This window comes from Taudactylus pleione, unplaced genomic scaffold, assembly GCF_031769625.1.
Source record: "Taudactylus pleione unplaced genomic scaffold, aTauple2 ptg001603l, whole genome shotgun sequence".
Taxonomy (NCBI): Eukaryota; Metazoa; Chordata; class Amphibia; order Anura; family Myobatrachidae; genus Taudactylus; species Taudactylus pleione.
The window spans coordinates 43,274-59,798 of NW_028286000.1; the positions used below are offsets into that span (position 1 = coordinate 43,274).

The window sequence follows — 16,525 nt, forward strand, 5'->3', positions numbered from 1 at the left end:
TGAATATAATAATAACCTATGTGGCAATTGATCAGGAGCCGTCTCTAATCTACATGACAGTGTGAGAAATTGGAACCCAGACTACTGCAACTATTCTGAGCAGCAGCGGTGACTGGAGGGGAGGGGGTCACTTCATAGTCACACAACAACAGATAAGGGAAAACAAGGCACGGCTATGGTGGGGAAGTCCATGCTGGCAGAGACGTGTGGGGAATACGGAACCAGCGCTGGCTGTACTGGAGGATGCCTCTCTCCTCTGATCACACGCTGCATCCTGGCTGTTGCACGGGGCTTGGAGGGGAAGGGTCTCCCGTGGATCCTCGCACATTCACGGGCTGTGCACAGTTGGTGTGGCAGGTCAGGATGTGGCACATGGTCCTGGCAGGGATTCGCCGCCACCAGTACCAGGCTCTCCGGTGACCTCTGAGTACTGTCTGGCCTGGCCGCTTCCAGTCGGCTCGGGTTCTGCTGCGGCGCATCCAGCCACCACCCCCTACCATTCTCCCTCCGAGCAGCGTGAGCCGCCTTGTGTTACCTTACGGCAGCAGCTCCTGTGAGCCGGGGAGAGGAGGCACATACAGGCATGGCATGGAGAAGGAGGTGGAGAGGGTCCCCTGCCTGCGATCCCCCTGGGCAATCGCCGTGCTGCTGCTGTGCAGGCCCAGGGTGTGCGGTGAGTGTCGAGAGGGGGCGGGTGTAGAGAAAAAGCGGATTTTGCGTCCGCATGGTCATAATTGCACATGATTGCGTCAGCAGAATCCGTAACTTTCCCTTGTAAATGTATATGTACTGTTTTGTGTAAAGGAAATGACAAACCTTTGAAGATGGACAGAAAGGTTTAACCAGAGGTTATAGGAAGATTGTTTCCCTGCCAGCCATAATTATGTCAACTTGTATATAGCCCATAAGAAGGATGTCCAGGGAAATTACCTGACAGCTGGTTAGATCCTTGATAACCAGTCTGTAAGAGATCTGTGTTCTGTGTATGGTCAGAGATCAAAGAATTGTTGGTTATACTCACAGACAGTCAGGCTACAGAGGTGTATGTTTACTCACTTACTCTGTGTGCACGTTTGTTGACCTAAGCCCACTTCTCAACCCTTAGGAAGGTCTGAAAGGTAATTAAGAACCCCTGCCCAAATGATAGAGAAACCCCATAGTCCAGCTAGAGGGACAATACACTCTGGGCTGAGAAGGGTTAACACCCCCCAGGGGGGGGTGAGGGGGAAGGAGCTGGGCACACATGGATAAAATACAGGCTCACTGGTAAGAGTGGGTGATTCTCTGCTTGAGGTTGTCTACAAGACACAGGGCACCGGACGTCGTCACAGGGAAACGCCTCATTCCCAAAGATTGTTCTATCCGTCGTGATCTGAATGGTCTGTTTTCTCCCATTTTATTATTTTCTTTGGTTTACTTGAAATTGCGAATTAACTGTGTTTGTGACTTTTTGTAACATCCTTATATCCTTTGTAATTTTTGTACATAAGCTTTGAAGATATTTCTTGAATTAAACTAAACTAATTCTAGTTCTGGAACTGTGTTTTTATGACCCCAAACGCCCATGTTTGGCATGTTACCCATATTTAAATATTGATAAGTTGTGTGTACAGGTGAGAGCAGAAGCTTGCCTTACGTTTTAGCGTTAAAATGGTCTTTTGCTGGTGGCAGTTACCGGAGTTAAAACCACAAGTGCTGAGATAACTGGTATAAGTCACGGGCGGCGATTCTCAGATTGGCGTATCTGGAGAGATCGGCCGGAGGTCCGTGACAGCGGGGTTGCTACTTCGTAACTGCTGGGTCTTCGTCGCTGGTTAGGGATGCTGGGTCTGGGTGCGCAAGACAAGTGGGCGTGCAGAAAAGCTCATCGCCGACCACCTGTTTTACGCGCCCACATCCTAAACAATTGAATTACGACCTAACCAGCAGGCTGGCTGGCCGTGAAGATGGCTAAGAGACAGGGCAGTGAAATATCACGGCCAAAACATAAACAATTGAATCGCCCCCTGAGAGTTAGTCTGCTGATCCCTCCCTTCAGTGCCCACCCCCTTGCGTCCAATGGAGGCTGCCGGGTGCAGAGGGTGGAGCCAGAGGGGGAGCTTGTGGGCTTGTTGGCCAGGTCCGGCTCTCATTGGCGATGGGGTGGAGGAGTCGTCTGCGGTTGTCCGGGAGCAAGGGACTGGAGAGTGTGGCGTTCAGTGAGCGGGCGGCTCCTGATCAGCTGTCAGCAGCCAGGGAGCTGTGTCTGCAGCAGTAGTGGCCAGCAGCGGTGGTGGGAGTCAGACATTATCGGTGTCTGCTGCAAGATAGAGGCTGAGCCACTGTCAGACAGGCCAGCGCACACAGTCACCCCTAATAATTTAGGCAGGTAATCAGTAGTACACAGTCGGGGAACAGATCAGCGCACAGACAACAGAGATCCCAAGCCATTCAGGGAGGGAGGTGGTGAGCATAAGAGCTGCAGTCAGTAGCGGCTCCAGGCACGGGCAAGCCGGTCCGTCACCCGGAGCGCTACTGTTTCTGGAGGGCACACGAAACGCCCACCCTCCCTCCCGGCGCTACTGCAGATAAATAAACTCAGGGGGAGGGAGCAGAGGAGGGAAGGGGCGGCAACACAGGACGGCGCTGGGCGCAGCACAGCCTGGCACCGGCCCTGGCTGCAGTGAGTAGTACAGCTGCACCGCTCCACAGACGTCTGTCAGCGAGGAGAGTATTACAGCTTACCCTGACCGATTCAGTGAAGGTAGAGGAGATGGATCGGTGCAGGGGCGAATCTAGACTTTTCTTTTAGGGGGGGCGACTTAATGATGTATCCTGACTCCTCCCCTTTACAGGTTTTTTTTGTTTATTTTGTTTTTAGTTTGTTAGTCACATTGATAATTGCAATTTCTATATGGGTGGGATGTACTGTACTAAGGGCAAAAATACAGTCAAAATATTGTTTAGACCACATTTCCATTTGTACCTAGCTCAGAAATGTATCCTTGGACCTGGTGGGTAATGCCAGAAGACTATGGGGCATATGTATCAAAGCTTGATGTGTGATAAAATTGTGAAATTATATCACCAACCAATCTGCTCCTAACTATCATTTCTTAAACACAGCCTGCAAAATGTCAGTTAGAAGCTCATTGGTTGGTGATATAATTTCACAATTTAATCACATATCAAGCTTTGATACATAAGCCCCTATGGGCTTCTTTTTACATTTGCATCCGGGAGAGATCCAATCAGATCCCTACCAGCACCCCCCGCAGAAGGACTCCAGCGTCATAAACCCAAAAGTCTCTCTATCGCAAAGGACAGAGAGCTGTCCTTTGCGATTCTATTTGCATTTCTAGGTACATACAGGCGTTATTAATGCCGGTACGTTCCCGTTAAGTGGCGGGATGTATCACATGTAGTCACTGTAGGTGGGATATATCATGTGCATCCCTCCCCTTATCGCATGCATACCAGCATTTGTTAACGACGTATGCTTGATTACTTATGTACTTATGTACGGGACAGCTTTGACGTTAATAGCTGTCCCATGCGAAGTTACGACTTTCAGGTTTCTGACAGTCGGCCAGCACATTTCAGGAAAAGGAGGGATCCTTCCGGGGATTTCTGCTGAAAGAAGCCCATAGGCTTCTTTAGGCAACGCCATCTTAAAAATAACCCTGATCTAGTGACCCGGAAATCCAACCCAGGTAGCTACCAGGGTCAGACCCAGGATAAACCTGGGTAATGGTGCAGTGTAAATAGCGCAACCCGGGTTATCTGACCTGGGTCATGCCTTAAATGAGCTGATTGGTGGTTGTGGAGCAGTCACCTCCCACTTTTTATGACCTTATGGTGCTGTGTAAACAGTGTCTGACCCTGGACTTTGGTGGAAAAGCAGTATAAATTGAAGGATGCTCCCAAAATACTGTGAGAGCATAAGGAACATTCTACAAATTGCAAATGCATCACTTTTGTCTGATGTTTGGACTCTCTAATTAAACAGGGGACTTTGCTGGTGTACTAGTGCATGACGTGAGTTTACGTTTATTTAAGTTAACGGACCGTATATATGTTTTTAAATGATATGCCTAATTTGTTTGGTTAACATATAAACATCATATGTACAATGCTTGGAGTGATAAAGTAGAATTTGTGTTAACATTAATTTACAACCATCTTACTAAAGTATAAGTATTTTTCAAACTGTATCTTGTGGGTCACTTTCCTCTAGGAGTAGTGGAGGGATGAAGTACATAATTATTCTGGTAAAATGTATATTCCTTGTGTGAACCCACGTTACATGACACACCTATAATTCAACACTTAAATTAGGGTTTTCCTAAGTAGGCCCATACTACTTACTTATACCCCTTTTACACCGGAGCTAAAACCCGGGTTTTTGAAGGGTTAACCCGGGCAGCTCCCTGGTGTAAAAGGGGAGAGAGTTGGATCGCCGGGTCGAGTGACCCGGCAATCCAACCCAGGCAACTAGCAGGGTTTAACACGGGCGTAGCCCGTGAAACCCTGCTATGAGAACAGCGCACTCCGGGTCACGATGATCTGGAGTGCGCTGCTTGCCGGCCGATTGGTCCGGCTTCAGTGGCGCTTGGAGATGACGTCATGACCACTTTTACTCCACAAAAGCCGGGTCTATGCAGACCCGACTGCGGTGTGAGCGGCGCTGACTCGGGAATATCCCAAGTCGGCGCCGGTAAAATTCCGGGTCTGATCCGGATAGGAACTTTGTTCCAACTCGGAATTTAGGTGTAAAAGGGGTATTATACTTGGGTGGAGGCACTGATTTAAAAAGGAGTTACACCACTTATTGGGAGGATATAGGTGGGTACATTAGACTAGTGAAATGGGAGTTAGTAACCTGGTGACCCTTTAGTTGTAAAAAGGGGGGTTACATGTGTATGACAGAATGCGCACACCAGTACTATGTGTGTATGACAAAATGCGCATGCCATTACTATGTGTGTATGACCGAATGTGCACGCCATTACTATGTGTGTATGACAGAATGGGCACGCCATTACTAATTGTGTATGACAAAATGCGCACACGACATTACTATGTGTGTATGACAAAATGCGCACGCCATTACTATGTGTGTATGACAAAATGCGCATGTGTGTGCAACCCTGGTTAAGGGTTAAATAACATACTATATTAATAAGTACATATATGAGGTCAATATATAAGTACTATAGTCACAGTTCATGAGGTAAAATGTATGTGCGTGTCGTGTTTATAATGGAGTATTGTAGTTCATGATAGATTATATATATATATATATTTTATCACTCTGTTATTTCTGTGATAAATGTGTTTAGGTGTGATAAAATGTAGTCGCTATTCAATTGAACATTTTTTGGTTGTGATAATTGTGGTTTATCACGCCTAAATAAGTACTATAGTCACAGTTCATGAGGTAAAATGTATGTGTATGTCATGTATTTATAATGGATTATTGTAGTTCATTATATATATATATATATATATATATATATTTACATATAAGTTTATGTGGTGCTTTTTTCCCTGTGGTGAGGATGTGCCCAGTGTGTGGGATGCACATGCACAGGAGAGGAGGGTGGCGGAGTGATATGGCTGGGAGTGGTTGGGTTCCTGTCAGGAAAAGTAGGACAGGGACAGAGAGACATATAAAAGGAGCTGCCAGCAGACTGAGGGGGGAATTCAATTGTTTTATCACTGTGTTTTTCCTCGTGATAAACGTGTTTAGGTGTGATAAAATGTAGTCGCTATTCAATTGAACAGCTTTTAGTTGTGATAATTGTAGTTTATCACGCCTAAATTTCAGCATATCTGTAACATGGCCAGGGCTATTCAATTGTTGGAAATTAGGCGTGATAAAAAATATTGGTCGACCTATTTTTCACTTTATCACCTGTCAGTTCTCAGCACCCCTAAGGGGTGTGAGTTTTGAATAAAAATTATTTTAATATTTGAATTTTGTTAATAATTAACTGGTATGTTATTTTGAAGGGTTAATATAAATTATTTAATCAAATATTTCAATAAAATGACTTTTTTGTAGGAACAAAGTACAGGGAAAAAATAAGCTGTGTGGGGAGTGGGAAAGTGATCAGGATGTAGCCGATGGGTTGGGTGTGACATCCCGGCTGTCAGGATGCCGCTGGTCAGAACACCCCCCTCCCCGCACCCTAATCCTAACCCTCCCTCCCCGGGGCCTATGGGCAATGCTGAGAAAAGTCTCCACACCAGTGATGCACCGAGGCCGGTTCTCTATATACAGATATGAATCACCAGTCAGCCTCATGTTTAGTGATTGTTGCACCAGGATAGTGGGTGAGACTGAGAAAATTCTCCAGCTGCCAAATCATAAGCTCGGTCAGTGGTCTACTAATCAATTTCCACACAGGTACAAATCCCTATAGGCACTACACTTTCATATCTTTGGATGAGGCATCAGGCTGGTGGATGACATAGAAATGAACTTCTTGCAGAGAAGCTGATCTGGTGGACTAGTAGCCAGGAGCTTTAAGGACAACCAAGGTGGAGTCCCTGGCACCAGTCCCACAATCAGACATTTTAGTCTGGAATGTTGCAGCCGGCTGCTTGATTACAATAAGAAGTCCCTTCACTTGCCCAGGGCACAGTAGACTTGTAACCAAGGTCTCCTCTATCAGAGCTGGGGACCCACATCAGCAGACTTTCCATTTACACCCTTCAGTATTGCACCATTCGTGCTGAGGACAATGAGGACAGTCTTCTCTTCTGCTAAAATGGACATTGGACCTGATTCAGACCTGGTCTCTAAGGCGCGATCGCTCGCTGCCAGGTGGTTGTTGCTCAGTGCGCATGCATGTAATTTGCAGTGTGCGTGCACAAGCCTGTCTTAGCGATGGGGAATCGTGCGCTCATAGCACACAGACTGCCGGCTACTATGAGTGACAGATAGTGCCGTTTGTGGGTGGTAACAGGGGTAAGGTGCTTGTAAACAGGGGAGTGGTGCTGCGGATGCAGGCGTGTCAGGCCGCCAAAATGCTGTTTAAAGGGCGTGCATAATTAGCTAAGTAGCGTAATTGTACACGTCACCTGCATGTGTTTCAGCCAGCACTGATCGCAGTGCTTGCGGCCGGGAAAGGCAACCTCAAGGGCTGCGAGCAGCTCCGATGGCTCTCGATGTAACCAATTAATCCTACAATTCCCAGAGATGACGTGTGTTGCGAGTGGAAAGGGGGCGTCTTTATACACTATCGAGCGCTCAGTGCCGTAGCTCACTAAGACATAGTGGGGGTCCTTACGCCACGTAGTGCGAGCGCTTAATTTAAATATCCGGCCCATTTTGGACAGCGAGCGACCGCATCTTGCGAGCGGGTCTGAATGAGCTCCTTTGTCTCAGTGGATTAGTGGCCAGGTTCACTCTTTCAGCAAAGATGAGCTCCTTGGCTCAGTCGCCAGACCAGATGACATTGGGAACTATGATGCTGCCATAGTATAAGGTCTAATGGCCAAGTGCTTTAATCACAGTGCAGGTACAGGACCAGGTACAGGACCAGATCCCCAGCCAGGCCATCTTTCTACAACCTTATACAGAATGTACATTGAGGTGTCTCACCACTCGCATAAAGCAGAAGCTGGCACAACTGGCCTGTAGCTAGGTGCCTCAAATCACCCAGTGCACCTACTTTAATCACCATGTTGCGCCAGGCTGGTTGGTGACATGGAGAAAAGTCTCCCCGCTTATATCTCAGATTTTTACCTAGGGGCAGCAGCCCCTCCCTCCCTCCCCCCTCAGTAAAATCTGCCACCTCCGTGAGCCAGTTGCTGTCCGTGATTCCACTGGCTACACTTTGCGCTACCTGCCAGTCACACACAGGACAGGCAGTCCCAGGGGGAGATGTTTTTTTTACCCCCAGGGACTGCTAGTTCAGGCTGCAGTTAGCAGAGAGAAAGCTTCCAGTAGGAAGACACTCCTCTGCCTATCAGGCAGCCCTACCCTGCTTCTAGGTGCTGCAGCCGATGTAGTCCATAGTAGCCGGTGTTGTGCACCAACGTGGCCCCACCACCACATGTGTGCATGCACAGGTTCCAGCGAGAGATGTATGCAAACTTGATGGTTAACATAGATCTACAATGGTTATCGATCAGCGCATGTGCCGATCTGTGTCGCAGTGCCCCCTAGACCGCAGCATGACGGCAATTTTTCTGGGTTTGCTGAAGCCAGTGGCTGCGCCTTTGGACGCAGCTTCCCTGGCTTCAGCAGTGTGTATTCCCCGGTCACCCTGAGTAACCTGAGGGTCACGCAGATGATCCGATGCTGCATCTCCAGACGCAGCAGGGGATCAGAGAAGCCGACAAGAGGCATCTATATACACAAGGCATTAGTATATTTTATCACAGTCGCTGTGTAGAAATACATAGCGGCTGTGCTACTGCGTCCATCTCTGAATCAGGCCCTGTAACTAATTACTATCGGCATAAAGCTCTCTTACCTCTCCGCCTCTGACTATAAACACTGATAAGGGCAAATATGCCAGGAGAGCAGGACACACCTGTACGTCCTGTAATATATCAGGGCACACACACAGCGGGGCCATAGTAACTCAGTCTGTGTGCAGATAGATAAGCACAGCAGGGAAATCCACAGATTTTATATATGAAGTATATTAGGGGAAAATAAAGCACAACACGTGTGTAGCAGAAATTACGCACTCTATAGCAGCGTATGGCGCAGCAGATACGGGAAAGGAAAATTACGTGCTTTGATGTGTGAGATAAAACACAAAGGAACAGGCCTGACACGTGGGGCTGATGTGGACAGAGGTGTTTATCTGACCTCTCCTCCCGCACATAAACCCTATCTCAGGCTGCCAGGGGAACTGTATATAAGCCATAAACTGAGACACGTGCCCCATGCATTGTGCCCACTTATCTGCATGTCTATGTGCAGTGCTATGTTATGTGCAGCTCATGGTCTCTGCGTGTGCCGTGTACAGCAATGATATGTTATGTTCAGCTCATGGTCTCTGCGTGTGCCGTGTACAGCAATGATATGTTATGTGCAGCTCATGGTCTCTGCGTGTGCCGTGTACAGCAATGATATGTTATGTGCAGCTCATGGTCTCTGCGTGTGCCGTGTACAGCAATGATATGTTATGTGCAGCTCATGGTCTCTGCGTGTGCCGTGTACAGCAATGATATGTTATGTGCAGCTCATGGTCTCTGCGTGTGCCGTGTACAGCAATGATATGTTATGTGCAGCTCATGGTCTCTGCGTGTGCCGTGTACAGCAATGATATGTTATGTGCAGCTCATGGTCTCTGCGTGTGCCGTGTACAGCAATGATATGTTATGTGCAGCTCATGGTCTCTGCGTGTGCCGTGTACAGCAATGATATCTTATGTGCAGCTCATGGTCTCTGCGTGTGCCGTGTACAGCAATGATATCTTATGTGCAGCTCATGGTCTCTGCGTGTGCCGTGTACAGCAATGATATCTTATGTGCAGCTCATGGTCTCTGCGTGTGCCGTGTACAGCAATGATATCTTATGTGCAGCTCATGGTCTCTGCGTGTGCCGTGTACAGCAATGATATGTTATGTGCAGCTCATGGTCTCTGCGTGTGCCGTGTACAGCAATGATATGTTATGTGCAGATCATGGTCTCTGCGTGTGCCGTGTACAGCAATGATATGTTATGTGCAGATCATGGTCTCTGCGTGTGCCGTGTACAGCAATGATATGTTATGTGCAGCTCATGGTCTCTGCGTGTGCAGTGATGTCAGCATGCCATGTTATGTGCAGCTCATGGTCTCTGCGTGTGCAGTGATGTCAGCATGCCATGTACAGCAATTATATGTTATGTGCAGCTCATGGTCTCTGCGTGTGCAGTGATGTCAGCATGCCGTGTACAGCAATGATATGTTATGTGCAGCTCATGGTCTCTGCGTGTGCAGTGATGTCAGCATGCCGTGTACAGCAATGATATGTTATATGCAGCTCATGGTCTCTGCGTGTACAGTGATGTCAGCATGCCATGTACAGCAATGATATGTTATGTGCAGCTCATTGTCTCTGCGTGTACAGTGATGTCAGCATGCCGTGTACAGCAATGATATTTTATGTGCAGCTCATGGTCTCTGCGTGTACAGTGATGTCAGAATGCCGTGTACAGCAATTATATGTTATGTGCAGCTCATGGTCTCTGCGTGTACAGTGATGTCAGCATGCCGTGTACAGCAATTATATGTTATGTGCAGCTCATGGTCTCTGCGTGTACAGTGATGTCAGCATGCCGTGTACAGCAATGATATTTTATGTGCAGCTCATGGTCTCTGCGTGTACAGTGATGTCAGAATGCCGTGTACAGCAATTATATGTTATGTGCAGCTCATGGTCTCTGCGTGTACAGTGATGTCAGCATGCCGTGTACAGCAATTATATGTTATGTGCAGCTCATTGTCTCTGCGTGTACAGTGATGTCAGCATGCCGTGTACAGCAATTATATGTTATGTGCAGCTCATGGTCTCTGCGTGTGCAGTGATGTCAGCATGCCGTGTATAGCAATTATATGTTATGTGCAGCTCATGGTCTCTGCGTGTGCAGTGATGTCAGCATGCCGTGTACAGCAATGATATGTTATGTGCAGCTCATGGTCTCTGCGTGTACAGTGATGTCAGCATGCCGTGTACAGCAATGATATGTTATGTGCAGTTCATGGTCTCTGCGTGTGCCGTGTACAGCAATGATATGTTATGTGCAGCTCATGGTCTCTGCGTGTGCTGTGTACAGCAATGATATGTTATGTGCAGCTCATGGTCTCTGCGTGTGCAGTAATGTCATCATGTGGTGTACAGCAATGATATTATATGTGCAGCTCATGGTCTCTGCGTGTGCCGTGTACAGCAATGATATGTTATGTAGCAGGACAGGTTTATGTGATGAAAAGATACAAATTATTAAACCAAAGTAGCGACATGTAGAAATCTCTGTCGTCAGAAAAAAAAAAACAACTTAATTTACTACAATAGTTTGATAAATAATAGTAAAACATCCCGTCACTATTTATATGTACAAATGAAGAAACCATTAATTACGGAAGACAGCAAAGTAACCAGCTGTGACGTGTAAGGGAGAATGGCAGGACTGGGTGAGACAGGACAATCCATTAGGTGCGAGTTGCGGTTTTCTCTTTGAACTCGCACAGTGAAATAATTAGCAACTCGTACTGAGCCAGTCAGAGTGAATTCACATTTGGGAGAGGAAGATCTTTATTTTAAGGTTAAAATGTCGGGACACCGTGCTGAACTCGTTGGACACCCCCCTAATGACTAATTAGGCAATTGGAAGTTTCTAATTAATTTAATTAGTCCAATAATTACATGTAATTTTTCGGGGGTAAAAAACTAAAATGTTTTTTTTTTTGCATTTTTTTATTAGTTTGAGATAACACGAAAAAAGTTGCTTTTTATAATTGTTGCATTTAAAAAACAAACAAATACACAAATCAGCCATTTTACACCATTTAAAAACCTGCAGTACCTTCCCCTATGCCCACAAACAGCCACCTATACGGTCCTGCTAACAAAATTATTATTTTTAGGGGTTCCAGGATGGTCTCCCCACTTTTTCATGCACTTCTCTCACATTGCATTTGGCAGACAATGCGCAAACCCTCGCTGCGAGTACCGCGAATAGGCATTTTTTAAAATTGGATTGGAGAATTCTCGGGAGCGCGCATTCGTGGGAAGTCATCAAGTTTCCTGAAACAAACTCGCTTCTCGCAATTCGCACCTAATTGGATTGACCCCCTAACGTTAAGCGTACAAGACACATTGACGCAGCAGCGACTATTGGCGGTAGGCCGGCTGTGACTTTATGTTGCTACAAACTCCATCCCCTGCAGCCGAATGTGGAAGAACTGAGGCGCCCACTGTTAGCGTCTGTGCACATAGTGATACCGATTGGGGCGTCCTTATACGCAGCCATCGGTCGCCCCATCGATACTCGCACCAGCTCTATGGCGGATGCAGTTTCTGCGTCTGGCTATGGCCTCCTGTGCCTTCTCCTGAGCGTCTGGAAATGTACCTAGGAATGCCCATCACTTCTATAGTACATCTCTGATACCTTCTGCCCCGATCGATACAGCCTTTGTGCGTATGCATGCGCTGTGCCAGTCCTTAGAAATGTACGCACATGCAGTTGCAACAAATCGCTGAAATACGTGAACATCGCCATTGCGTCCGGCCCTGAAGCAGCCCCATTGTGTCACCTACACCACCAGGATCTCCGTCGTAAACTACAGGACACTCACAAACTCTCATCCAAACAATGTGAACTGAAGTCGCCCCCTTTCTCCATGCTTTGGATGTATAGTTGGAAGGGTGCGCACATACTGACATGTCCATGGATGACACAAAGAGTAAACACACGGCCATACTGTGTCCACAAACACCAAACCTCACTTAAACCCCTCTTGCCCAGCTCCCAGTTACCTACCTGTTTCTAGGGGGTCGGCTGCCTGCATCATTAAAGCCGTGAGAACAAATAGTTGTGACAGTGGTTGTAAACCGGTTGCCTTGCAGAGCAGCATGGTGACATTCCTCTCTGAGTGTCCCTGCGTAGTCCTCAGCGGTGGCACCTTGGGAGTGAGAGGGTAACAGCTGTGCACCAGGCCGGGCTCATGCCCTCTTCTTCCAGTAAGTAAACTTGGATGTTACTCGTCAGCGAGCTGCAGGAAGCACCAGCCAGGGACACTTGTTTTATTAGGATTTGTTTTCACTTTGCACCACAATGAGCCCTTGAGCTGAGTTTTTATCACAGCCTAGAGGTCCTTTGTGCTCTGCATTTGTGTCTCTTGGTATCTATGACAACTATGGGAGCTTTTAAACATGACCACAGTGGACCGAGGTATTACACTTATCCATTTTATTACTATATAGAAGGGTACTATTGACGCGATATCGACTCGATGTGCCGTTCCAGAATGGCGCGCTGCATCCTGTCAGCATTGCGAGTTTCCCCTTGTACCCCATAGAGATGAGAGGGAATACTGGCAATGTCGGCACTATCATGCGGGCCTAATATGACTGAGCATCTCAACGGCGTTATAGAGGTATAATAATTATAAGACAGCATCATAGTACACGTCACCTGGCTGGTTTTTACACTGAAGTGCTCGCAGTGCTTGTGGCAGGGTATGGTCAACCTCAAGCGTTGCGATAGCATCCGATGTACCGATGGTTGCATACACTTCCTGGGCATGACGTGCACAAGTGGGTGTCTTAAAACAGGCAGGTGGCTTTCTGCATACAGTATGTGATCGCTCTCTAAGAAATACTGGGCGCGCTAATGCATTGCTGTGTGATTGTACTGCCTACGCAATTTACATACACATCGTGCGAGCCATCGCATCTAGCGAGTGGCTCTGAATCAGGCCATGAATTCCCCCGTAGAAACGTTCCTTACCAGAACATTATTTTAGTTTAAAGCCGTAAGTCTGGATAAAGCAAATGCTTTTATGTTATTGTCCGGACACGAGGCGGTCTCCGAGACTCACAGTTCTGAGAGAGATCTGAGGGGCGCAGAACATATAGCAAAAATATTATTTACAGATTACGCTGCCAGGTGCCAGGCACAGTACAGTGTAAGCTACGAAACATATTGCTGTATTCATTATTTCATTCATTCTACACCAGTCATATCAAATGTCATTTTATAAAAAAAACAGAACAATTTCCCAAGAGAAGTAAAACCTGAATGTTAATTTTCCCATCAAACTAATAAGCTCCCAGCGTCCAGTGGTAGACATAACATAATAGGGGAAAAGCAGCTCCAAACCATGAGAAACTCAGTAACAGTACACAAGCATGGTAATAGGAAGTTTTTTTTTACAGTGGGCACAAACACACCTTACTAAGGGGCCTATTTACAATAATCGCGGACCAGCCGTGATTATTATCTATCCATCTCGCCGTATGCCCACTATGTACAAAGAGGAACTTGCAGGGACAGCGGTTGTGGTAGCCGTTGTCCCCGCAAGTTATATCCCCGGCATTTAGCAGAAATCTTTCACAGAATGTGCATAATGTCAGCCTCCGAAGCAGGCCGGGGGCTGCCGGGGAGAGATCTAAAGATCTCTCTCCTGCACCTGGAGCCCCCGTAGGCTTACAGTAGTTTACACCATCTAAAGATCTCTCTCCTGCACCCAGTGCCAGATTAATGTCCACATGGGCCTGGAGCTGAAATTTATGAAGGGCCTATTGTGTGCCGCTGCAGGGGGTGTGACCAGCGCTGCAGCAGTGTGACTGGTGATGTGGGGTTGTGGCTAGTGTGGTGTAGCTGTGATTTACATAGGGGTGTGGCCTGTGTTGTGGGTGTGTTTTGACTGCATACAGTGCCATAACCGCAGGTATGCGACCGGTGATGCTGCACAGAGCGCAGGGCTCTGTTTGCAGCACCATCACTACCCCATGGCCTTTGTTACTGGCTAGCAGGGTGCTTGCACCCTGCAGCCAGTATCACTGCTGCAGTACTGCCCAGACAGACACCCTGCAGTCTTTGCAGCCTCCTCCGGATGCTCTGGGCAGTGTTGCACTTCCAGGTGCCGGTGGCCCAGGCCCCTCTACACGACAGCATGACGTCATGTGGTTAAGGGGCAGTGCCGGCACAGGGCGCTCTGGAGCCAGCTGTTTGTGTGTTTGTGTGAGACACTCTGGAGCCAGCTGATTGTGTGTGTGACACTCTGGACGGCTTGTATAAAACACACTGACCCGTTTATGTAAGCAATGTTTCAGAACTTGTATTTGTCACTTTGCTAATCCTGATGAAATAATGAATACAAGTTCTGAGACGTTGATTACCTAAATGTATTCTAGTGTGTTTTATACAAGTCGACAGTTATAATGTCAATATTCATTATGTTGACATTAAAGTTAATTTAGAAATGACTGTGAAAGGGTTAGGCCGGTATACAATCGGGAAACCGGCTGCCTTAATACCGATAGCCGGCTTCCCGACTGTCATATCCCGGCGAGGGTGAAATGCCGGGCGTCTATATCTAGACGCCTGTCATTTCCCCGACGCCGGGAGACAGGCGCCTGGCATCCCGACCGAAGGGATGCCGGGCGCCGCGAGCGGACAGCCATTTAGGCTAGGGAGAGGGAGGGTTAGGGCTAGGCACCCCCGGGGGGGGACTTAAGGTTAGGCACCCCCCCGGGGGACTTAGGTGTAGGCAGCGAGGAAGGGGGGGTTAGGGTTAGGCACTTAGAGGGGGGAGGTTAGGGTTAGGCACGCCTAAGGAGGGTTAGGTTAGTTTATACTTACCTTAGTGACGATCGGGATTTCCAGCGCTGTCGGGCTTCAGCTGCCGGGAACTCTGCTTTTGTCGGCCATGCGGCCGGCGGTATTTCATACCGATTCCGGTTAGACCCTAGGGCAGGGGAACCTTTTCTCTGCCAAGGGCCATTTTATAACATTATTCGCGGGCCAGGTGCAGGCCACGCTCCCTCCATGTGACATTACATGAGGCGGGGCCACAATCCCTGGCGATTACAGCTATGCCCGGGGCATCCTAAGGATTTTCCAGGGAGCTGTAAGGGCTCCTGGCGGCACTGGTGCATCGACTCTGGCTGCACGGTGCTATTCTAGGCACCCTGGTAGCCAGATGAGACTAGCAGAGAAAAGTTCAGAGGGCCAGACCAAATGATTCTGCGGGCCTTATACGGCCCCCAGACCTGAGGTTCCCCATCCCTGACCTAGGGGAAGGTTAAGGCTAGGCTGCGGGGGAAGAGGATAGGTTTAGACACTGCACGGAGGGTTAGGCATTAGGGGAGGTTACAGTTAGATTGGGGGGGCGTGGCTAAGGTTAGGCCCTATAGGGAGGGTTAGAGGTAGGGATTAGGGTTAGGCTGTGCCGGGGTGTTAGGCACTAGGGGAAGGTTAGGCTGCAGGGGGAGGAGTGGGTTAGGCACTACAGGGAGGGGTAGGGATTAGGATTAGGGATGGGAGTAATACTCATCGGAAGGCAGGAGCAGCAGAGGTCATGACTGCTGGGACCCGGAAGCCGCACTGGAGCTGCTACAGCCATCAGGAGCATGTTAGTGGGCCAACAGGGATGATATGTCGGCATTCCATCACTGTCTACATGATGAATGTCGACATATAATACCACACCCACTTTCGTCCCCATAAGTGTGCCTCAAACTCCTGTACCCTCTCTATTTACCAATGTGTGTGTTTTATATATATATATATATATATATATACAGTATATCACCCAAAATCAATCGGGACTCACAGTCCAAACTAAAGGCAGGGTGCCCAGGTGCCCTCCCAAGGAATATTCATACAGTAGGTGCTTGTTCAATCCTAGGAAAGAAGAGGGGGCACTCCGGGACTTGAATGCACAAAGTATTTACTTGAAAATTACCGACGTTTCAGAGCCCACCCAACTCTTTTATCAAGGTTGGCTCTGAAACGTCAGTCATTTTCAAGTAAATACATTGTGCACTCAAGTCCCGGAGTGCCCCCTCTGTCTTTCCTAGGATTGAA

General features: G+C 47.9%; 1 protein-coding gene across 1 annotated transcript in view; it reads right to left on the reverse strand.

Moving 5' to 3' along the window:
• LDLRAD2 (low density lipoprotein receptor class A domain containing 2) overlaps positions 1–12,687 on the reverse strand; it is a 42,059-nt gene extending 29,372 nt beyond the window's left edge. The window contains exon 1 of the mRNA XM_088464164.1: positions 12,473–12,687. Coding sequence (XP_088320290.1) covers positions 12,473–12,566 — 94 coding nt within the window. The 5' untranslated portion in view covers positions 12,567–12,687. The remainder of the gene's footprint in view (positions 1–12,472) is intronic.
• Positions 12,688–16,525: the final 3,838 nt, after the last annotated feature.